The sequence below is a fragment of the Molothrus ater genome, chromosome Z (genome assembly GCF_012460135.2).
Source record: "Molothrus ater isolate BHLD 08-10-18 breed brown headed cowbird chromosome Z, BPBGC_Mater_1.1, whole genome shotgun sequence".
Lineage (NCBI taxonomy): Eukaryota > Metazoa > Chordata > Aves > Passeriformes > Icteridae > Molothrus > Molothrus ater.
The window spans coordinates 12,177,302-12,202,363 of record NC_050511.2 but is presented as its reverse complement, the minus strand read 5'-3'; the positions used below and the strand labels follow the sequence as shown (position 1 = coordinate 12,202,363).

At 40.2% G+C, this 25,062-nt stretch overlaps 1 protein-coding gene across 1 annotated transcript in view; it reads right to left on the bottom strand.

Annotated features, from left to right (window-relative positions):
• Nucleotides 1-14,201, bottom strand: part of WDR70 (WD repeat domain 70) — a 124,964-nt gene extending 110,763 nt beyond the window's left edge. Inside the window, exons 1-5 of the mRNA XM_036403487.1 lie at nt 14,150-14,201; nt 13,997-14,059; nt 13,797-13,880; nt 11,644-11,758; nt 7,620-7,839 (exon numbers count right to left, since the gene is read on the bottom strand). Coding sequence (XP_036259380.1) covers nt 7,620-7,839; nt 11,644-11,758; nt 13,797-13,880; nt 13,997-14,059; nt 14,150-14,171 — 504 coding nt within the window. The 5' untranslated portion in view covers nt 14,172-14,201. The remainder of the gene's footprint in view (nt 1-7,619; nt 7,840-11,643; nt 11,759-13,796; nt 13,881-13,996; nt 14,060-14,149) is intronic.
• Nucleotides 14,202-25,062: the final 10,861 nt, after the last annotated feature.

Below are 25,062 nucleotides of genomic sequence, written 5' to 3'. Positions count from 1 at the left end.
TCATTCTAGATATTTGAATTCATTAACTGAGTAAGATAACTCTTCAAAGCTATTTTTTCCACAACAGAAGTTTTGGCCACATGTAGAAAAATAAGTTCTATTCCTGATTTCTACAGCTCTTCCAGAATTCATTTCCTGTATTGTCCTGGCTCCAGCCCAGATCAGCACGTGGGGGCATGGACAAGACATTATACTACTCAGTTACACCTCATGTGAGTGCCAGGGGCAGGGAAAAGGGACTCTTCCAAGAAGGGTGTTCCTTTTCCAGTCACCAGAAGTCATTCAACTTTACTTAACTGTTCCAGGTGTGGAGACCATTTTCCATGTAAATTACCCTCTTTGCACACTTTGGCTATTAATATTCTTTATTAATACTGTTACTCTTTGCTTTCATATCCATTGCTGAATCCAATAAATTGTTCTTATCTCAACTCGTGATCTCTGCCTTTCGTGTCTCCCACCAGAGGGAAGGATGGGAGCAGCTCATGGTCTTCTTTTTAATGGGAGTACTAAATTGGGGAATACCATTCCCAAAACATGACATGGTTCATACTCATTATTATATGAAAGATGACCTAAGGGGCCTCTGTACTGCAAAAGGTCACTATGACTGACTGAGTTCAACCCTTATTTAAGCCCTTGTGTTTCACCACATGAGAATGTTCACCGGTATTAATCCCACACATCCAAATAATCCTAAATCTAAAGTCTTTCTTCTTTCCGTATTTGGTTATTTGAATATTTATTAATATTTAGTTAAAATTGTATGTCAAATAAACATTCATGAATAGTGCACAAGGTAATGCAATAAAATACTATCCAAGATTCTAAGACTTTGAAAATAATTTTATTAGGCTTTAAAATACAAAGAAAAGGATAAGCAGGAGTAAAGGAATAAAGTTCAGTGTGATTGTTGTGTGATCTGGATACTGTTAGCAGCAAGTATGTGTAGTCCCTATATAGTGCTAAGTGCTCACCTGCAAATAAGAGATGCCATTGCAGCAGTTGTAAAACAATATGTGTGGTAGACTCACATTCATAAAAATCCAAAGCCGTCTTTTAAACAAACAGCAGACATTCCTAGAGTCAACAAAACTGCTCTCCAAGGATTCGATTGGAGTGGTCCGCAGTTCCAACAGTTTAACATAAATCATTCATTCATCAAAAATCTTGTGAAGACTTGTTCACAGGAGAGGAAGTGTAACTGCATGTCACTTACACTCTCCCTTCAAATCCAATCCTTTTAAATTATTTATTCATCCTCATCATAAATATTTCAAATACTTGTTATCATCCACTTCATTTTCCTCTTGATTCAAGCAAGAGTACTCTGTACCTGTATTTCCCATTATTCTGTTTAGAGCACAAACAACTTTTCAAAAAGATAAATAACACTGACATGCCAAATAAAGAGAACCAAATAAACCTGTTATCTTCAATTTGTGTTTTCCATGATAATGCCAACAAAGTTCAATATAGTGTGGACATTGCTGTTCCCTGGCCAAATTTAAAAAGATTTTATGTATTTTAACACTGATAGAAACAATACACTATTCGTGCTTCTTTTTAAAAGTATATAGGAAATTTGTGCAATGGTCAAAAAATGCATTAAGGCATTGTAAAAGGCATGTAAAGAGGCAGTCACCACTTTGTTATTCTCAAAGAATAACTTAATTTCAGTATCTTCACTTCCAAATATCCCAACTCCTACTGGAAGTAAAGAAAGTAGTAAAAACATGAAATATTCAGTTCAGAATATTCATATAATATTGCATGTACCAATGTTCAGCATTGTATTGCATTTATCATTGCTTGTACCATCGCAACCCATTCTTGTTGAATAATACCATATCAAAATATTCACAATACAGTCTTGTGACAGATAAACATGCAGGGTATGTGCTTAGAAAGACCTAAATTATTTTTTTTCTTAAAGGGTAGGTCACAGAAGTGTACAGTCTCAAGGTTATGCATGCCTTAAAAATAATTGGCAGAAAGAAAACCTAGAAGTCTACTATCCCTCCAAGCACAGTAGAGGACATTAGCTTCCACAAAATCTTGTGCTATAAAGAAATCAAGGGTCTCAGAGAGATGAGGTTGAGGATCCCACATTTTAACTGTGGAAGATTTACTGCCACAGCAGATTTGGCCTTGAGATGAAGAACACCTTGCATCAGTCTTAATACAGAAATGGTACCAGCAGCTCCTAAAGAAGGCTTTCTACAGGCTACACCAGCTAAAGCTGACCTGGTAAAGGGTCTCTAAAAGAGCTGATAAAAAGTAAAAACAGGACAGAGGAAGACCTCTGAACTTTGTTAAAAAGGGCAGTAAAAATTATAATTATGTTCTGTTTCATGTTTTATTTAAGCACCTCACAGTCAACAAATACATGCTTCTTAATGTTCTCACAAAATATTTCTGGAAACAAACTCATAGTTTGTGAGTTTGTACCTATCTGTAGGGGAAACATTCTAAAACTTTTCATATTGTCATATTACAAATCAATTAAAATCCGTGTCATCCACCAAAAAGCATGGTTGTGATATACAGCAAAGAAGGCTTGGCCTTACTAAGTTCTGCAGAACCAAGCAATAGAGATCTTGCAAGTACACTCTAGGAACAACTGGTAATCATGAACCCTGGGGCACTCAGTTGAAGAGGAGATGAGCAAATAATCCATGCCTTTTTAGCGAAGACCAATATTCCCTAAGGGAATTACCTTGTTAGCTTGCTCTCCATATGATGATTTGTTTCTTAAGTTGAGTATGCCTTTCTTTACAGCTTCTGTTTGATTCTCTCACATTGGAAGACAGAAACCAATTATTTTGTTTCCTTCTAATTTTTGCTAAGTTAGCAAATCTGTTTTAACTCACTTTGGATATAATCCTTCTCAATGTTTGCACCACATCAAGGATCCTTAGAAAAATGCCACAACTTGTATCAAGTTTAATATCAATAAAATACATTTACCTATTTTTTGTTGTTAAGACTTAAAACTATCATGCATATATACGAAAAAACTATTTGCTTCATTTTTATATAGGAAGGTAACACACAAGCAAATGTAATGTAATGGTTAACTTCTACCTATTTTTTTCTTAATAACTAGAAATATTTAAAAGATAATGCCTCTCACCCTCAAAACCACACTTTTCGTTGCATTCAAAAAATTGCTTTGTTCAGCTTACTGTACTTTTTCCTCTTTAGAGAAGGTGAAACATGAATGGGTAAGTAAGTTACAGGACTGACAATTCTCAGTCTAAATCTTACAAATCCTTAGGAAGACTAAAAATTCCCACAACATTTATTTATTTTTACAACACTATAATTTTTAGTCTGGTACCATAGCCAAATTCTAATTGGAGCAATTACAGTCTACTTAAATTCTCTATCTAAATCAGCAGGAAATGGCTTCCTTCAATTCTGAACAAGTATTACTGGTATGTCCTGTTAAACTTCTGAAAAAAAATTAAAATATCTCCAAATAATTCTAAAACCTGAAATACAGCAATGCTATCATTTTGGAAACAGGCCAAATCAGAGTACAGCCTTGGGCTGTGAAGAGGCCCAAGGCTGTACTTGTTTCAGGGACATAATTACAACATGATTAGTATCCCTTTGGTGCTGCAGGGAGAAACAGTTCTCTGTTCCAAAGAAGAATGAACTGTAACTCAGCTCCAAATAGAAGGTAAATCCTTGCAAATCCATCTAGCAAATCATTTAACAATCACCTTTACCTGCTACCTCAAGCCAGAAAAAGTGTCACAAGATGCTAACACTACATTAAGTTTTGTTAAAGATCTCAGCACATTTTCTAATGCCAAGTAGAACAGAGGATTGACACATACACACTCTGTTACTAAAGTCTTCTAACATATGTCATCCACTCCCTTGAAAAATGTTTATGGTCTTAGATTTAAATCTGTCTACCTACCAGTCCTGACACAGCTGCTATTGTTACTCTTTGTCCCTCTTCAGACAGGTTTTGAGTGCACAGATATCAGACAGATTCCCAATACATTCATTTTGCCAGGCAAAAAAGCTGGCCAAGCTTCTACTATATTTCCCAATCCAAAATTTACCACATGTAATATTGCCCTCATTATTCATTTGCCCTCTTGCAAAATAAACTGTCTTCTCTTTTAAAGATTTTCCTGAAATTTTCCAGAAATGTTTAGATCAGGATAGATCAGCCCTGAAAAACCTCACACTAGAGAAGATGCTCTGCTTCCTCCCTCCCCCTCTCAGCTTATGACCATGTGAAAAAGATCACACCAGGTTTTTACAACACAGAAGAAAAGGCACCACAGAAAAATAAGTTCTGATCATAGCTCAAATAGCCAATTTGATGATCACAACCCAAACAGTCAAACAGCCAACTCAAATAGCTTTAATTTTCCTCACTCCCTAAATTAATGCAAGCTTTTTATATAAAACAGGATACTAAACCAAGAGGAAAATATCAGAGGGAATTAATACCACATCTACCTATTATCCTTAAAATGTACTTGATAGACCACTATTCCTTACACTACTACAAAACAAGCATTGTAATGCATCTGGATAAATACTCACAAGCATCTTGTGGTTTGTTAAGTACCGTGGCTTTTGACACAAATGGAAGTGAATGATACAAATTAGCAAGTCATTTAATCTAAGTATTTATCTGTTAAATGTAACTAATCATCAGTATCAACACAGATTAAAGAAACACAGAAAAATCCTTTAAAACAGCACCGCAAAGACTTGCAGATATCAAAATAACTTACATCAATTTGGGGAAAAAAGTACTGCAAGCCAGAATTCATACATTTAATACAATATCTAAGGCTCCGTTAAAAAGTTGTGTTTGGTTTGTATCACAGGTGATTTATGCAAATTACAAAAATGCATAGTACTCAAAAAATACTAGTGCCAATTCAAAACACTGAGCAATTAATTGCTGTTAGTCATTTTCCCATAAAAACACCAAGAAGGTATGAAAAATTCCCATAAAAAAAAAAAAAAACACCAGCTACTCCTTCCACCTTAATGTTTATTTAGTAAAATAACTCATGTAAGCTGGGCAGTCCTGGGCCAGCCCTGGACTCAAAAGTTGTCAGCCTCACAGCAAGCCAAATTTGACAAATGTCTCTACTGACAGTCTGTCATAAGTAAGCAAAAACAACTGAACAAGCAATAGTGAAAAAAAACCAACATCTAAAGTCAGGCTTGAGAGACAGTGGGAAAATGTCAGGGTGAAACCAGTATTTTGGTGTATTTTATCTGTCATACAAAATTCACAAGACTTCAGATTACAAATTATATACCACAACACCTAGTACTAAAGAAAAATTTGATTCCTTCAGGATCAAAACCACAGATACTTGTGTTTTCAAAAAATTACTTCAGCAGCAAAATATGATAATAAAAGAGAGAGTCTCACACTATATCTGGGAAAAAAATACTGAGCTTTCAGTTTCTTCTGTCTCAGTTCTGCACCCATGCATACCAATCACCAGCTATGTACAAGCAAGAGAGAGGAATCACAGAATTCTCATAACTGCAACACCTGCCTTCCTTGGGGCTTGCAGGATCATACTGTGATCACCAATCGATCAACAGGAAACCAGGAAAGCACAGCTGCTTCCTGATTCCCTTCACAGGAAAGAAAATAACAGTTCATGAGCAGCAGTAAGGGAAGGCTCTAGACCCCAAAGGCCTCTGGCATTCACACTGACACAAAATCTCCCCAGTTATAAATTAACTGTTTAGACTGAAAACCCACAAGTCTCATATTTCTGCTGCTCTGCTTATTCTCAACCAAATCTATTCTAGACTGTTTTGTAACTATTGTCTTAAGTTCAGACAAACTTAAATCACACCAGACTGCAAGTTACCTTTCTGTCTGAAACTTTTCATTAGGGTCTTTTAACTCTGGTCACCAGTAACTTCCCTTCATCAAGCCAGTTGTAGCATTATTCAAATATGTATGAATAAAAAATAAATACTAGTATCTTGTTAGAAATTAAAACAGCCAATCAGCACAGTGATTACTGAGAAAGACAGGGTAAAGTCAGCTGTTTCTGCAAATTGTTTTGCCTTTGGAGAAGTTGGCAGCAAAGAAACAGTGATTTTAATATAATGTGACCCATAGCAACTGAAACCCACTGAGTCTTATCATGCCCTCAGGAACACAGACTGACTCCACAGTGCCCTAACAGCAGAAGTTAAGAGAATTCCTGACACAGATCAACAGTGAGTAAACTTAGGGCTTATGTCATTCTCAAAGAAAATTCCAGATTTATCTCTTTGTGGTTCCCTGAGACAGAACAAGTCATCTGTGGGGTACAGATAAGATGACAGGAGATACGGGACAAAAATGTACATTCTGATAATTATAGGAATCCATATGCAACAGTGAATAAAGCGAATCAGACAAAGAGATATAAATACCTAAGACACCAAGATTTCCCACCACCTACCCCCTATAGGTAAAGAAAAAACCAAAAAGAAAACTTTGTCATCACATAAGTTTAGGCTTAGTCTAAAAATTAGTTATGTCATGGCTTAAAAAGCTCCTCTCAAGCATTTAAAATGAGTTCTCTAAACTTTAAAAATATAAGTTCAAAACATGCAAGATAAGAGATGCTACAAAAAAGAAAAAACAAACTGAATCCCGAGTAAAAACAAGAGAAAAATCAATAGGAAAATTTTGGGACCCCTGGAAATTCAGAGTTTTTTAGTTTGGTTTACATTTGTGTAACAGGACATACAGGTCTTTTTCTGTTATCAGATGGTTCAATACAGCAATAAGTAAGGCTGTTTTCACAGGACTTCTATCATTGCTGTTACACATGGAAACCATCATACCAAACCCAATGCCACAAAATATTCGATCCAGGCAGTTTTGAAGAACAAACATCAAACCTTTAATCTTTTCACAAAATCATCAAATAATCAAGGTTGGAAGAGACCTTTAAGATCACTCAGTCCAACCCAGCACTACCACTGTACCCCTTAAACCACTAAACCTCATCAGTGCTAGATCCAGATGCCTTTTCACTAAAGAGAGGAAGGCTGTTTAACCGAATATCTGTGATACCAAAGTTAGGCTGTTAGGTGTTGTCTTGGTCAGGCACTTATTTAGAAAAAAGCAAACCAAAATAAACACAAGTAAACAAAAACAACCAACAAGCCCTCAGTCACCAGACTTAATTTCCTAAAAACAGTTTTAGCACAACTGCTCTCCCTAGATTCAAGCCCACCTCTGCCTCCTCTTTCTCGTATAAAATTCAACATACGTTTTAGGAAATAAACCATTTAAAATAACTGTATTAAATATTTATTTCTCTAGTTCTTTCATAAAGAAAACACATGAAAACAAAAAGTAAACAATATACACTAATTGATGTTGAATTACCCTTGAGACTCACATGTGTATTTTTGTTTTAAATCCTGATATTTTTAAATTATGATGAATTATCATTAGAAAAACAGAAAAAGTGCAAGAAAAACAGAAAACCTGCATTTTGAACAAGTCATACATCACCTGGGAATTCCATCAAAAAGGAATGGCCCTTATACAAATCAGAGCCCACTCAAAGGATTAAAACATCAAAGAGAAACAAAATACTTACATTGTCTTCCTCCTCTGTATCATCATTGTCATTGTCGTCATCACTATCCTTGAACCCAGGGGGAAGTGGTGGCCCAATGAATTCTTCATCATCCTCTTCATCATCATCATCATCATCATCACTATCCTCAGCTGGACCTTTAGCAGAACTCTGGGATTGCATAGAAGGACCACTTAACGCCTCATTTGAGTTGTCCTCACTTTCACTACACACTGCCTCTCTGCAAGAAAAATTTAAAACCTTACTATTTGAAGAACATTGTCACTTCCACTGTAATTTTCAAATAAAAGATGTTGAGCACTCTCATAAATCAGTAGACACCAAAATTAGCAGTAAAATGCACACTAACTTTTATTAACAGCGTGTAGGCCCACCATCATCTTTTGAAACACTCCCAAGTGTTTCAAAAGTTACATTAAATTACCATTCTGCTGTTGCCCAGATCGGCTCTGCAAACACATTATTTTGGCATATGGAAATTTCTGAAAAGCTGAGTTGTTGTGTCTATGTTCGTGCAGTTTATTCAAAATAGCCGCGCTCCCTCTGCTGGCAGTTCCCAAGCCACGCACTCGAACGGGCAGAAGGACTATTAAGAGACAGAAGCTCAACTTTCAGGACTTCGTTTGGGAGCTTATATTTTCAGAATTTTTAAGTGAGCAGGCTGAAAAAAATAGTCTTCTTTTCCTGTTTCTTTTTTAAACTCAGTGGTATTGTTTTGTTTGGGTTTTTTTTTTAGTTTAGGTTATCACTTTAAGACTATAATAAAAATCACAAAAGTTTAGGAACATAACAAAAGATTAAGAAAATTGATTCTGACCTATACAGCTGTACAAGCAGGTACTAAATTGCACAGGAAAAAATTTTGTTGGACAAGCAATTGAAACTGTGCTTCAGGAAGAAAAGAGAATAAACTAAAACCAACATGACTTAGGTCATCAGATGTTACAGTGAAGAGCAGGCTTTGTATGCCTGATAGCTTGTCTAATTTAAAGACCAAGATCAGAATATGACTACCTAACAAATCCAACACAAACATAAAGGGCTTCTCTTACTCTACAATAATAGGGCAATTGATACCCTTTTACCAAAGGGAAGGTTTTCCAGCATGTGAGGCATAGACTGGGATCTTCAAAGTTCTTCAAGCTATCCTCAAAACTAACTCCCTAATACTAAATGCAAAAGAGTTGTATTTTGAAAGTTAATATGCATTCCTACACTAGCAAATAACACATCTTTTTCCCAAAAGCCAAACTATTTAATTACTTTTGGAATGAAACTAAATAGAAACTGTGCCAGTGATAAGGATGTATACAACATAATGATTCAAGGAAGCCATTCCAATCCTTGAGTCCCAAATTTTCAGACAACCAAGAACAGTATTGTCGCAGACATCTTTTCACTAAAAATCCTTTCTTTAGGATTTTTCCTTCTGAGAAGCTAAGAGGCTTCAGAGACAGAATGTAAACAATGGTTATCTGCTGCTGTAGAATGCACAAGTCCACCTGTGATTAGCCCATCTTAAATGTTTATAATTAATGGCCAATCAAAGACTGAGCTATATCGGACAGAGTCCGAGAGAGCTGCCTTTGCTATCATTCTTTTCTAGTCTATTCTTAGCTTAGTGAGCTTCTGAGAAAACCTTTCCTTTCCATTTCTTTTTAGTATAGTCATAATGTAATATATATATATCATAAAATAATAAATCAAACCTTCTAATCATAGAGTCAACATTCTCATCTCTTACTTCACCCGACAACCCTTGTGACCATGGTCACACATTATCTACCTTCCTTTCTAATTACCTTTATAATTGATCAAATCAAACATTTCAGTATTCTGAGGGGCAGCACAGCCATTCTGCGTGTGATGTGGCCAGAGCTGCAGTGCAATTTTTCACCACACTCCAAGCACAGCAGGGAGAGCCAAATACTCCAGCAACAGCTACAGGTATCCTCTGTCCTGACTGGGATACAAACATAAGAACACACCAATGCAGCCGGACCAAACACCCATCTACCTTGGATGCACACCGAGAAGAGCAATAACAAAAAAATCCCGGGAGTTGTGCAAGTATGTGGGCATAACCCCCCCATGTGTTCATTCTCTGCACATCACTCAATTTTCTCAGGTTTTTCCTTTTCATATACTAACAGATTCTTTCACTTCTCAAGGTGTAATTGTACCTACACATAAATTATGTACCATAGCTATTGTAAACATTTCTGTAGAGAAATGTTTACTAAATTATGTACCATAGCTATTGTAAACATTTCTCTAGGTCTTTAAATTAGACAATAGTTCAGGAGAAAAAATAATCATTAGGTGTATTTCACATCATTTTGGAGCGACTTTTTAACAACTGAAAAATCAGTATAAGGGCTACTCTGATAATTTAAGAAAAACTCCAATAATTAAAACAATTTAAAATTCAATAAAGTGTTGACATTATCAGAGAATAACAGATGCTAGGCATATTAGATCAATATATAGTAACAAAGATCTTTGTTATAAAAAGAACTAGAAAATCCTGTATTTCAGACTAAAATTGACAGTTGCAGGATTGTTGCTCTGAATTAAGACTGAGTCATAATTGCATGTCTTTCTAGTTTCATGTTTTTACTTTTAAGCACTAAGCTACATATCCTTTTCTTACATGGAAATATAAAACTTCCAGGAGAGCTTTATAAGATAAGCCTTTCCTTCTTAATGCTTAGTAAAAAACAAAAACAAAGAAAATTTACTATGAGCGGAGCTCTGTTAAGTTATCAGAGCCTACCTAATAACTCAGCATACCGAAACGTACTTGTTATCTTCCTTTATATTAAGGCCCTGGATGTCTCTCTTGTCAAGTTAATTAGGAGAATGAGATAATTATAGAAAGCCTCTGTATTACCTGACCACTCTCCATCTTATAACTTGTTTAAATTGCTTATGTATATTTTAGTCACCATTTACAATACACAATCATGCTACATTTAAATTCTTCATTATGTCATCAAACGGGTATATAAGATCATCAGAACCAAATGGAAGTACAGAATATTCTCCCTTAAGCACAAGACATACATAGGATACACAAAGTAGTAGTATATTGTGCAATCAAGTACCTTATTGAGAGTGTCCGGGTTTTCCAAAGACCAACAAGCAAAACCAAAATTTTCTAATAAAAATTTGTTCAGTCTGAAACTCTACAGGTTTGTCTATAATAACCTACCACATATAGGCTCATATAATAACCTACCACATATCAGCCTCTAAAATGCACATATAGAGGCCTACTAGAGTCTTGCATGGGTTGTTAAACTTCCATAGATACAGGAACCTAAAAATGTACAACATATTCATGTCTGCCAGCCCTGCCAGACAATGGAGTTATGTGCTCCCCATTGCCCTCAGCTACTTCTGATTTCCCAGAATTTCAGAATCTAAACTGCAAAATCCATTGAATATATTGCTTGACAGTAACAGACAAAAGTTTAAGAATAAAACTTCAGACTGAAGTTAAAAAAAAAGCTTTCTCTACCTCATCATTACTCCATAAAATCTGCACACAGAGGGAGGCTGTCCACCTACTTTGCCTTCTTTTTCATCAGGTGTGAACAAGAATATTCTATCTACAGGTAGGCATAATAGCTGCTAATAAAGTCATCACATGTTGTCACTGTATTTGCCCTAATATTTTTGAAAAATACATGGATAACAACATTGTTCTTATTTTTAAAAAAGTATGCAGAACTTATTTTTAAAAACAACATTGTTCTTATTTTTAAAAAAGTATGCAGAAAAGTATGATCAAGGAGGAAGCAGAAAAATTGCCTCTTAAATTTACATAATGTCAATATTTGCAAATATTAACATATCTTTAAAAAAGAATTTTTTTAAAAGTTTAAAATCAGTATTCCCACTGAAATACTTAAGATAACAAGACCCATTCATAGAAGCTAAATGATAGTCATCAAAACAAGTCAACACCCTCCTGAGATAAGAAAGCTGCTGCATGGAATCTCCCACCGTATCTAATTACCTTTCAGTTAATGCAGACCCAGGTCTTGTTGCCCTGGATGCTGAAACTGATGAGGCAGCATATGGAATTCTAAACTCCTTTTCAGTCTGGTCTTCTTTTTCTCTTTCACGGGCCTCTGACCACAAAAATAATAAATTATCAAATAACAAATAAATTACTAAAATTACTGGCTTGCTAATGACAATAAGACAGTTTTTTTTCCACACCTAGATGAAATACTTGAAAAGGTAACAGCAATTAAAGGATTTAAGATACTTTTTCATTTATATTAAATTTCCATTGCTATTGCAATGGTCACTCAACAAAACATCCAAAGGACAATGTAAACACCTCCCTGTTGTTCATTCGTACATGTTATCAAACATAAGTTCATCATATAAGGATGCCAATATTTCAATTATTTTCAACATTATACTGCAACGGTACGATCACTTTAAAGAAATGTTGATGTTTTCATAACACAGTGTTGTGCTATGAAAACATCAACATAGTGCAGTTAAAGTATACAGATGTGTAAATAGGTGAATTTTAAATAACTTAAGCACACAAAGTGTTGCTTACATTAATAGTTGATTCTTACTGCACTCATTGAAAAAGGATCCCTATGAAACACTGCAATACAAATCAAAGCAAACAAAAACTTCCATCTCATATTACATAAGAAACATTGTGTTTCATCTCTGTTAAATAAACAAAAAAGTAAAACATTTTTTCAGCAAAGCTAGGAAACACTTTCCACTGAAGAGAAACACAAACAGCTGCAAGATACAGAACCAGGAAAGATATTTTGATCTCAGCTCCACAAATCAGGTAGTGGGGTTGACATATCCAAATGTTATCATAGTCATTCCAAAAAGCTGAAAAGCAGAAGTGTATCTCAAAAAAAATCAGGAAATAGGTGCTCACATTAAGCCACTCCCACAACACATATATATTATTGATTGCTATAGTCTCAATACTAAAATTTGTTTCTAAGTTAAACAACTAAATTACATACAAACTTTATAATTTTTGGCAAAATTACCAACTTTATAAAAAACAAAATACTGTGTGTTTCTTTTATGGGTATAAGCCGAGAAACGTGGGGATGGGCTGGGATGTGGTCTACTGCAAGGTAAGGGAGAGGACATACTCAAGATACAGGTCAAGATATCTTGACTTAAAAACATTGTATTTTTGCAATCCCTTACTAACTTTCCCTATTAAAGATATATATTAAGTAAATAAACAGCTCTTCATAAGGAAAGATAGCTCAACCTGAACAAGTCACAAAATGTTAATAAACATTTTAATAAAAATGTTTCCAACATGGACATACATTGCTGTGTTCAGACTCAGTCAACACAAAAAAAAAAGTCTGAAATGTATTTTGGAATCCCTTATATATCTGAATTTCACAGTGTCATTAAGTCCAAAAAGTCAACAAGCCTCAAAGAGGTCGGATCTGGTTCTGTAGAGAATCAGAGCAATAAAGAACATGGCATCACAATAAAACAAAAGGCATACATGCTCCAAAAACTGGCCAAGGGGAAGGAGAAAGCATGAATAACTAGGTTGACAAAGGGATTTGTAGAATATGCGTGACTGCTCTCAAGGACCTTGTTTGAACAGATGTTCGCTTGATTACAGGCAGCAAATGATACCATTTTCTCCATCTCCCACTCCTGAAACAGCACCCTCAAGACGTGCCCACTCCCAGAAGTGCCCAGCAGAAGGCACATTTGTGAAGCAACACATTTGTGGGCTGCTATACAACCTGCTCCTTAGTCTTAGACACACATTTCTTCACTACTCTGCAGTCTCTGCATTAAAGCTGTCTATACCAATTTTTCTTCCAAAATAAATACACAGCTAAGGAAAAGAAAAAACGAAAAAGTTTGTGTGTTTTTCCTGTATCTGCAACCTATGCCCCACAACAGGAGCTTTGCACATGCACACTGCTCTAACACCCTCAGACAACATCAGCAAATTAGTAACTTTAACATCGAGTCCCAAGATGTTCAGGGCTGCCTTCCTCGAACAAAACTACGTTTCTGGTTTCTTTTTCTACGCAGCCAGTTCGAGACACTTCAAACATCTCCTTGAGGGAGCAAATCAAAATTTAAAATAAAATGTTTTAAAATGCAAGAGCCAACGACACTCGCACTTCTTACCCAGGACTTTCCTGCTCCTCTCCACTGCAGTTCTTCTCGTTTGCTCAAACATGGCTTCGAGGTCGAAAGTCCGAGCCTTCTTCCCTGGAAATGAAGCAAACAGAGACTGGAACAGAAGCCCAGCTGGGGCTGACAGGCCCCACGGCTTCTCCCCGGCTCGGCCAGCCAGCCCCGGCCCCCCCGGCCGCATCGCCACGTACCGAAGCCGGAGAAGCCCATGGTGGACGCCAGCTCCGGGTCGGGTGTCCCCAGCATCTCTGCATCTGCAACGAGAGGGGAGAAGAAACCACGGGGGTGAGCGGGGTCCGCGGGTGAGCTGGGCCCGCCTCAGCCCCGGCGTCCCCGTCCCTCACCGCCCTCGGCCGCCGGCTCCATGCTACGCCTGCCCCGGATCCACAATAGCGCCGGCAGGAAGCGGCCGGGCGGGGACAGTCGAGCTTCCTTCCTACCGAAGGAGGGCGACAGCGCCCGGGAGTCGGAATTCGTGCTCCTCGCAGCGCTGCACAAGACGTTTCTGCGCGTGTTGTGCAGATGCTTCTTGAGCTCTGGTGCCCTGACAAATTATTCCCCGTGAAGCCCTTTCCAGGGACCGACCACCCTCTCAGAGGGTGAGACTTTTCCTGATGTCCAACCTGAATTTCCCTTGGCAGAGCTTCATTCTGTTGAAAATGGGACCAGACTCCCGGTACTAAAAGTGATTTCAGCATTTATTATAATAATAAGGCCTAAAGCAAGAGGGCCCGAGGGCCGAGCAGGGGCGGTCCCTTCGAGGATGCTGCAGCGCCGGCGCTGCGTCTTCTTGGGCAGCGATGTCCCCGATGTACCAGGTGGAGCGGCACAGCTTCCCTGGGTCAGATGCCCCTTTTTATCCTGGTTTTTGTTGTTGTTGTTGTTTGGTTGTTTGGTTTTTTGGGTTTTGTTTGTTTGTTTGTTTGTCCCTCTGGATTGGTTTCTGTTTGGATCCTTTCATTTGCATGAAGGTTTAAGGCGCTTGATTGGCTCATTACAGTTCTGTCCAGGCTGGCTCGTTTCGCTGCGGGGGGCAGGGGGGATGGTGGTGCACTTTACTTAGGTGTAATAGAGTACCTTGAGTACCGTACTCCTTATAACTACCCTTTAAACCCCTTTTACAATATAATAACCAAACTAGCAGTACATGCTTAACAATTACTAACTATTTTACAATAGCTTCTAACCTATTTTTAACTCAACTTCTACTTTCCTCAGTTTCTTGCACTGTTCAAGCATATTTCTGGCATTCTGATCACTCTCTTCTTTTATTAACATTACTTTTTTGCCATTTTTCCTGTCTATATTACCTTGTAGCACGATGCTGCTTTGGACAATGCTGGTTACTATCCAGACTAGACATGGAATTGCACATGGTAGTAATATTACACTTGCTAGTGCACACACACCACAAAAAAGGCCAATTTCTTCCACCATTTAGCGTTCCAGGCAAACAAGTTGTCCCACCAATTGGATTCTTCAAACAAGGGAGTCCATGTATTTTACAGTTCCATGAGAACGCTTGGGGGAGGTAGCCCTTTTTCCTTAGTTCTTCTTTGGTTGTTGTTACTGTTTCTATGTATTTTTTGCACTGTTCCTGCCTCTAGATGTTCCCCAATACTGTATAGGGTAAGCAAGAAAGGCAGCCCAAACAACATTTCGTAAGGAGAGACCTCTAGATCTGTTCTGGGTCTCGTTCTCTAGTGGTAAACATTTGACCCAATTCCATTGGGTTTCTAAGACCAATTTTGTTAAGATAGTCTCCAAGGTTTGATTCACCCTCTCAACTGTCCCAGAACTCTGAGGGTGCCAAGGGGTGTGTAACTCCCACTTTATTCCCAGGGCCCTGATGACCTGTTGCAGAACACTGGATGTAAACTGGGGGCCACAATCTGAATCAATAATATTTACTAGCCCATATCTCAGAATAATTCTTTCCAAGAGAACTTTTTCACAGTTTGGGCTGTCTCCCTTCTCGTGGGGAATGCTTCAAACCAGTGTGTTTGATAGTAAACTACGACCAATAGGTATTTATATCCTTGAGCTGGAGTTAATTCAGTAAAATCAACCTGAATACTCTGGAAAGGTCTTATGGCTAATTTCCTCCCTCCCAGAGTGGTTTTTTGCATCACTTTTTTGTTGACTTTTGGCAAGTTAAACATTCTTCTGTGAGGGATCTGGCTATTTCATATTCCCATTCCCATGTAATATTTCAGGAAATGATCACATATTCCTTGTGTTCCCCAGTAAGTTATTTGGTGTATCTCTTCCTCACTTTTCCAGTTATTATTCAGTTGAATACTTGTTGTCCATCTGGGGTCCACCACTTTCCATCCTCTTTTTTTACCCCTCCCATTTTCTCTATTTCTTTTAGCTCCTTGTTATTGAAAATTGGTACCCCCTCTTTCTTTATTTTTCCCTGATCTTTTATTACCCTTAGGACTATGACTGGGTCCCCCATCCCTAAGGCTGCTTCTTTGGCTGGCAGGTCTGCTAATTTGTTTCCTTGGATTTCAGGGTATTCCCTTTTTGGTGGCCTTTAATATGGACTATGGTAATTTCTTTTGGTCCTCTGAGAGATTCAAGTACTTCCCTGATCAGACCTTCATGTGCCAGACTTTTCCCCTTTGAGTAAGGCATCTCCTCTCTTGCCAGATTTTTCCAAAGGTATGAGCTATCCCAAAGGCGTATTGAGAATCCCTGTAGATTGTCCCTATATTGTCTACTAATAAATCTAAACCTCTCTTTAGGGCATATATCTCACAACTTCATACAGACCAATTCGAGGGTAATTTTCCTTTTTCTTTGATTTCCCCTGCTTCAATAATGGCATATCCTGATGCCCTTTTTCCCACTACAATTTGAGAGGATCCATCTATATACAGGGCCCTTCCATATGGTAAGAGGTCTTCCTCTAGGTCTTCTCTTACTTTTGTTTCTATCTCAATTAGCTCTACAATTATGCTCTAAATTTCCCATTGGTTCCCTGGTTAAGAATTGAGTAGGATTTAAACATTTTGAGGTGACAATCTCTAAATTCTCAATATTCATTAGGGTTATTTCATACCTCAGGATTCAGCTGTCTGTTAGCCACTGAGGAGCTTTTCAGTTTAACACTATCCTCAAGTCGTGGGTGTGTGTACTTGAATCCTCCCATTGAATGTAAGCTTTAGAGTGTCTTCTAATAAGGTAGCTGTGGCTGCCACAGCTTGAATACAGGCTGGCCACCCTCTTGCAACTGGATCCAATAATTTTGACAGATAAGCCACTGGCTTCCTGCTTCCCCCAATCTTGAGTTGTTACTCTATATGCTATCCCTTCATTAACATTAACAAACAGATCAAATGGTTTTCTTAAATTAGGCAGACTCAAAACCGGGGCTTTTGTTAATTGAGCCTTTAAGTCTTGGAACCATTTGGTATCCTCCAGAGTCCAGGCTACAGGTTCTGTGCTTAATAATTTTTCATACAAAAAATCTACAATTTGAATATACTGATCAATCCATAATTTACAATTTACAATACATTAGACCTAATAGCTTTCTTACATCTCTTTTAGTCTTCAGTGGTGGAATTGACAGGATCCCCACAACTCTTTCAGGACTGAGCTTTTTGTAACCTTTTCCAATTAGATGCCCTAGGTACTTTACCTCTTCTTCTTTAAATTGGAGTTTTTTCTTTGATACTTTTAATCCTTTTTCTCTCAGAAAATTTAGTAAACTTATACCAGCCTGTTGGACCTGTTCTTGATCTTTGCCTGATATTAGGAGGTCATCCACATATTGCAGAATTTGTATTTCTTCCCCGGGTACAAAGGACCTTAAAAGATCCTCTAAGGCTCGTCCAAATAGGTTAGGGGACTCTGTGAATTCCTGTGGAAGGTGGATCCACCTAAGTTGTTGTTTATGTTTGCACTCTGGATCTTCCCATTCAAAGGCAAACCAATTCCTGCTCCCCACCTCTAATGGACAGGCCCAGAAAGCATCCTTCAAATCTGTTACGGAGAACCATGCATGTTCCCGTGGAATTTGACTGAGAAGAGTACATTGATTTGATACTATTGGATATCTGGAAATAGTTTGTTAATTTCCCTCAAATCCTGCACCAATTGATAGGTTCCATCAGCTTTTTGACAGCTAGAATTTGTGTATTATGTGGTGACATGCATGGTTCTAGTGCGCCTTCTTCCACGAGCCCCTGTATCACAGGTGTTAGTCCTCTCTGGCCTTCAGGGGAGATGAGATATTGTTTTACCCGAACGGGGGAATTTCTGACTGCTTTTCTATCTTGGGGATATTTAGCAACCCTTGCCCTCCCCCTTCTGCCCAGGCTATTGGGTTAATTTCTCCCATATCCTGTTCAGTTAATAACATTGTTTGGGGTACCACCCTCCCCTCCTTTGGCACTACTCCGATTCTCATCTTTACTTGCAGGTCCTGCCCCAATAAGTTACAACCTAGTTTCAGGATATAAAGGAAGTCAGCCCTGCATTCCTTTGAATTACCTTTTATAATTATGCTTTCTGTAACCTGGGCTCTGAACAGTTCCCCTTTTCCTCCCTGCACTTGGCAGATCTTTGTGCTTAGCTGAGCCCCTCTAGGGAGCTTCGTCACACAGGATCAGTCAGCACCTGTGTCCACTAGAAACTCATATTCTTCACTCTGGGGGCCAATTTCTAAGTTTACCAGGGGCTCTATCTGGTGTCCGATCTCATCACCCAGAGTGTAGAGATCGGACACCCCTAATCATCATTCCCTCTCAGAATCTTCTCCAGGGTGTCCTGTTCTCTCTCAAATGCTTCATCCATTTGTAATTTTTTATAGGACCGCTTAATGTGCCCTTTTCCACTGCAGTAATAGCAATATACATCATCTAATGGTGGTCTTTTCCATTTACCCAGCTTCCCTCTATTTTCTACCCCCCCCCTCCACCCCCTTGGCTCCCCTCTTCCCATTTCTCCACTTTCTCTTGCTACCGCCACCATAATTTTTGCTTCGGTTCTGTTCTTCTCCTCATCTCTCCTTAAATAAATTTTCAGAGCTTCCCTTAACAGATCATTATTTCCCCTTTCTTGCCAGTCTTCCAATTTTTCTAGTTTCCATCTAATGTCAGGCCAAGCTTTGGTAACAAACTGTACTTTAAGTAATACTTGGCCCTCTGGTCCATCAGGATCAATGTTGGAATGTAGCTGAAAATTTTGTTTTAATTGATTTAGCCATGCCCCTGGGGACTCATCCTTTTCTTGACTCCCATCAAATGCTAATTTGGTATTGCTGCTTTTGGGTACATATTCTTTTATGCCTCTTATAATTAGGGTCCTGTAGTCTTGCATGTTTCTCCGGCCCTCTTCCTGGTTAAGGGAAGAGAGGTCCTAATACAGGGAGTTTTTGCTCACCCAGGGGTCCAGTCCGATTCTCCTTCTCCCAGATCTTTATCCCTGCTGATCTTATGAGGCGTATCTCCTCTGGGGAGAAGAGGATGTTGATAATAGAATGCAGGTCCCCCCAGGTATATATATTGGGACCCAGGCACTGATCTGTTTGCTGTGCTGTGCCAGTTGGGTCTTCTATTAAACTATCTCTTTCTTAAATGTTCTTACTTCAGAAGCTGCCAGGGGTGCATTTACAAAACTATTCCTCCTACCCCCCCACCTAGTGGAACTTCCCTCAGGGGAAACAGCCTGTCAGTATTTACCTCTGGCCTTACACCACTTTTTGATCTGGTGTTACAGTAAGGGCCAGCATCTGGAGGGTCATTTCACTGACTCACTAATTCTTTGTTATCATTGTGGGAGGGATCAGTTGTTAGGTTGGAGGATATATCCAAAGGTTTTTTTCTCAGGGAAAGGTGTTTTATTCCGACTTACAGGTTGAGCAAGCTGCAGGTTAGTGGGGGTAGGAGGCGACGGGGAAAAAGCATCAAGGGGTGGATGTATACAAGAGAGTGGGGTGGTTGGAGGGGGTAAAAATGGCATAGAGATTCCATGACGAGATAAAGGAGAGGCAGGGATCATTGAAGGGGATAAAGATAGGTTTTGAAAAGCCGGAGGCTGGTGTTAAGTGTGTGGGGGGGGGGGGGGGGTGGCTTGATAGTTTGGATGAAGAGTTGGTGCGGAAGGGCCTTGAATCTGGACGCCTCTGTTGTCATCAGTTCACCTGTGAGGCTGTCTGCGTGTCACTCAAACCTTCCCCGCAGCGCCCCACACGCACAGGATGCTGAAGCTGATTTGCATGTGAGTTTCTCTCTTTCATCACGGCTCCCCACCCTCCCGGGGAACAATGGCTACTTTGCAGGTCACTAATACCTTTTTCCACAGCCCCCACCCGCCCGGCGAACAGTGCCTTGTCAGGCTTTAACAGGGCCTGCCCGGGTGCCGGAACAAGGAGAGCCGGGGGGCGCCTCACTCCGTCTTCCCTCTTTTTCTTCCCTCCGTTCCCAGATGATCTCCTGGCGGAGAGCCAGAATCTTGGTGTAGGAGTTCCTCATTCCCTTCGGGGCTCTGAGCCGCTTGAGCTGCTGGTCGCGTCTCAAACACGCTCATACACACACACACACACACACACACACACACACACACTCGCCCCCCGTTCCCTCGGGCTCTCCCCCGGCCGTGCATGGGTGATACGTACCCGCTCCGCTGTGCCTCACATGTGCCTCAGGCCTTTTTCCCCGGATACCGACTGCCGTGGAGGACATGCGGCAGTCCCGTCCTTCGGCTGGGCGAGGTCGTAGCAAGCGGGGCGAGGGCCGAGCAGGAGCGTTTCCGTCGAGGATGCTGCAGCGCCGGCGCTGCGTCTTCTTGGGCAGCGATGTCCCCGATGTACCAGGTGGAGCGGCACAGCTTCCCGGGGTCGGATGCCCCTTTTTATCCTGTGTTTTTTTGTCCCTCTGGATTGGTTTCTGTTTGGATCCTTCCATTTGCATGAAGGTTTAATTGGCCCATTACAGTTCTGTCCAGGCTGGCTCGTTTCGCTGGGGGCGGGGCGGGGGGGGTGGTGGGGGTGGTGGTACACTTTACTAAGGTGTAATAGGGAACGTTGAGTACCGTATTCCTTATAACTACCCTTTAAACCCCTTTTACAATATAATAACCAAACTAACAGTACATGCTTAACAATTATCAACTATTTTACAACAGTTTCTAACCTATTTTTAACAATTCCATTTCTTTCTGTCGTGCCGCTGGTCACCAGGGGGAGGGCAGCATGTCCCCGACCACTGCTCCCCATGAGGAAGGTGTCCACAGCCTGAGGCTCCCCCTGCACCTTCCCCAAACTCAACAAGCCAAGTGACCTCAACATCTTAAATCTCGGCCTCAATACTCTTCATCATCTTGGCCCCCGTACTCCTGACACACTCTAACAGTGTGATGTCCTTAAATTGAGGTGCCCAAAACTGCACATAGGACTCAATATGTGGTGTGCAACCCCACAGCACAGTGAAGAATGGGAAAGTAACTTCCTGGACTGGCCAGTGGTGCTGTGCCTGATGCACTTCATGACATAGTTGGCCCTTTTGGCTGTCACTTGTGGCACACTCTTGACTCATATTCAACTTGACATCAACCCAAAAACTCAAATTGCTTTTAATGGAGATGGAAGCCAGCCTCTCATCCCCCAATTTCCCTGTGCAGCCACAATTTCCCTTTCCCGTGTGGAGAATCTGGCACTTGTTAGATTTTAGATGATTGGTGATTGATCAGCTCTCTGTCCAAATCTCTGTTAGGCTCCTCTACCATCAAGGGAGTCAGCAGCTCCTCCCGGTTTAGTATAATCAGACTTAATTCCTGCAACCAGATCATTTTATAAGAACATTAAAAAGCACTGTCACTAAAATTGAGCGCTGGGGAACCCTGCTAGTGACTAGGCACTAGCTTCTTAATCTCGAGAAGATAGAGAATTTCCTCATTTGCCATTATGCTGGTTTCAGCTGGGGTACAGTTAATCTTCACAGTGGGTAGTACAAGGCTATGTTTTGGATTTGTGCTGAACACAGTGATGATAATATAGAGATATTTCTGTTGTTGCTGGGCAGTGCTTGTACAGAGCCAAGGCCTTTTCTGCTTCTCAAACTGCCACACTGGAAGGGAAATTGAGGGTGCATAGGAGGTTGGGAAGAGACACAGCCAGGATAGGTGACTCAAACTGGCCAAACAGATATTCCAGACCATGTGACATCATGCTCAGTATAAATTGAGGGGAAGAAGGGGCGAACATTTGGAGTGATGGTGTTTGTCTTCCCAAGTAACCATTATGCATTATGGATACTGCTCTGCCAGAGATCACCGACCACCTCTCTGCCCATGGGAAGTGGTGACTTAATTCCGTGCTTTGCTTTGTTTTTGTGTTTAGCTTTTGCTTTTCCTATTATACTCTCTTTACCTCTACCCACAAGTTTTCCAGCTTTTACCCTTCCAATTCTCGCCTGATCCTGGGAGTGGGGTAGTAAATAAGCAGCTGCTTGGGGCTTGGTTGCTGGCTGGGGGTTAAACCTCAACAGTGATGTAAACCCTGTAGGGTTTGAGGTTTAACTTTATAATCTTAATTTGGAAAGCTGAGGTTGAGGGTGGATTTCCTTTCTTGTGCCATGTGCCTCTGCCATAAGTGAAGCTTTCCAGAATGGATGCTGGACCATTTGAGGAGCAGAGAGTCAGTGCAGTCTAGGCAGCAAACATCACACAAACGAAACCCCTCTGGAAACCCAATTTTCTCCCAGTCCAAAAATATCCTGTGACATTTTGCAAATGCCAATGCTGTTCAGAGCAGACACATCCCTTAACAAAACCTCAGCCTTGTTAAATTAAAAAACTGATACAGTCACATTGATGTGTCACCCCAGATTCTGGAAAAACAGCAGCTACATGAGGCCAGTGCCATGCAAAGGCTGTTTACTCTGCTTTTACACCTCAGCTCTGGAAAGAGGCACTGTGCATGCCTTGGGAGTCCCCATGTTGTCCTGAACATGGGCTTGTTACCCAGTATGCAGTTTGCACACTGAAGTGAGGCATTTCTATTCCTGTATTTCTTTATTCTTGCTTGTGCAGAGTAGGGACGTGAGCGTTAACTCACAAAAGGCTGGCCACCTGATAATCAGAGCTTCACACTATTTATACATTTTAACAAACAAAGGTATCAACACTGATCAGTTACAAATTGCATAAATTTATTGACTACTATTCAAACCGCTATTTGCTGGTTGTATATCTCATTTCTCCTGGTTATTAGTGCAGGTGCTGTTCTTCTAGTTGAGTCTGGCATCTCTTTTGAGTAGGTGGCTAATGGGACATGATCACTAGCTCCTGGAATCACCTTTCCTCCAGTTACTGCTCAGTCTTGCTGACTTCAGTTCTGGTGGTTTTTGTTCAGCCCATTCACCTTGGGATTGTCTTCTCTTTTCCTCAAAACAAAAGATTAGCCAAATGTACAATGTTCATAATGCAACTGCACAATCATTACTGTCCAGCCACTTAGATGATCAACCAAAAAAAAAAAAATTGCAAAGTTTGACTGAAGCCTGTATTCAGATCTTGAGAGGCTCCAGTCTGGAGGAGCCTGATGTAAGCGTGGTTTTGGCTTGTATCAATGCACACAAAATCACAAAATCACAGGATTGTTAGGGCTGGGAGGGACCTCTTGAGGTCTTCTAGTCCAAGCCCTTTGCCAAGGCAGGGTCACCTGAAGCAGGCTACATGGGAACATATTCAGATAGGGTTCGAATGTCTCCAGACAGGGAGACTCCACAACCTCCCTGGCATTCTGTTCTCATGCTCTGCCACCCTCAATGCAAAGAAGTTCATTCTCATGTTGAGCTAGAATTTCTTGTGTTTTAGTTTATGGCACCTCATCCTATCACTGGGCATCACTGAAAATAATCTGGCACTGTCCTCTTGGCACTTGCTTTTGAGTTATTTATATACATGAATAAAATCCCCTCTCAGTCTGCTCCAGACTGAGACAGGCCCCATTCTCACAGGCTTTCCTTGTAAAAGAGATGTTCCAGATCCCTAATATTATAATACTATCATTATTTTATTCTATTATTTATTCATTCATATTAGTAATATAAATTTTAATAAATAATATAAACATTTTTATTTATAAATAATATAGAAATTATAAATTTTTAGAAATAAAATATTTTATTGATAAAATATTTATTTATAAGATTCATAAATAATAAATATTATATTCTATTAGTATATATAATTGTTAACATATATCTTACATATCTAAATTATATACATGATTTTTAAAAATTTTCTTGTGTGAGAATAATTAATATAATAGTAATAGTATACTACTACTACTGCTATTATTGTCTGCTGAACCTTGTCCAGGAGCTACTCATCTCTCTTGGATTTTCTTTCCAAATCTGCATGTCTATATCAATCTGAGCTATACTGCCATTTCACACTACCCCATCAGGCTGGCAGCAAATAACCACTGAATTATTTATATTGGAAAAGATCTCTTGAGACCGACAGGTCCAACCTCTGATTGATCCAGCATATATGTGATATATGTGTGATCCTAGACCCTGTCTTTGATGGGCTGTCACAGGGGCCCAACCAGAGCTCTTGTGCCTGCAGAGCAGGCAGGGAGCTGCCCAGGGCCACCTTAAGGGACAGGAGCTGCCTCCCACTGCTCTTCTTGGGGCCACCCTGTACCTTTGAGGAGCTGCAGAGCAGACTGCACCTCAAGTGGCCCTGAGGAGGCTGGTGATGCACACAGCCCCAGCCAGCCTGTTCGAGCATATCACAGCTGTGATGGGTCAGGTTGGAGAGACCACTGTGGGTCATCTGGTCCGGCCTCCCTGCTTAAGCAGGGCCATCCCAGAGCACATGGCACAGGATAGTGTCCAAACAAATGGGGTATCGCCAGTGAGGGAGATGCCACAGCCTCCCTGGGCAATCTGTTCCAGTGCTTGGGCACTGCACAATAAAGAAGTTCTTCCTCATGTTCAGGTGGAACTTCCTGTTCATCAGTTTCTGACCATAGTTTCTTCCCCTCTTGCTCAACACCACCGAGCCGAGCCTGGCACCCCTTCCCCCTCCTTAGATATTTAAGCACATTGATGATGTCTCCTCTTGGTCGCCTCTTCCGCTGATCCTCTCTGGCAGCGACCACCTCCCCTCCTCGAGGCGCTGCCCGCCGCCTGTCCCTTCCCTTCCCTTCCCTTCCCTTCCCTTCCCTTCCCTTCCCTTCCCTTCCCTTCCCTTCCCTTCCCTTCCCTTCCCTTCCCTTCCCTTCCCTTCCCTT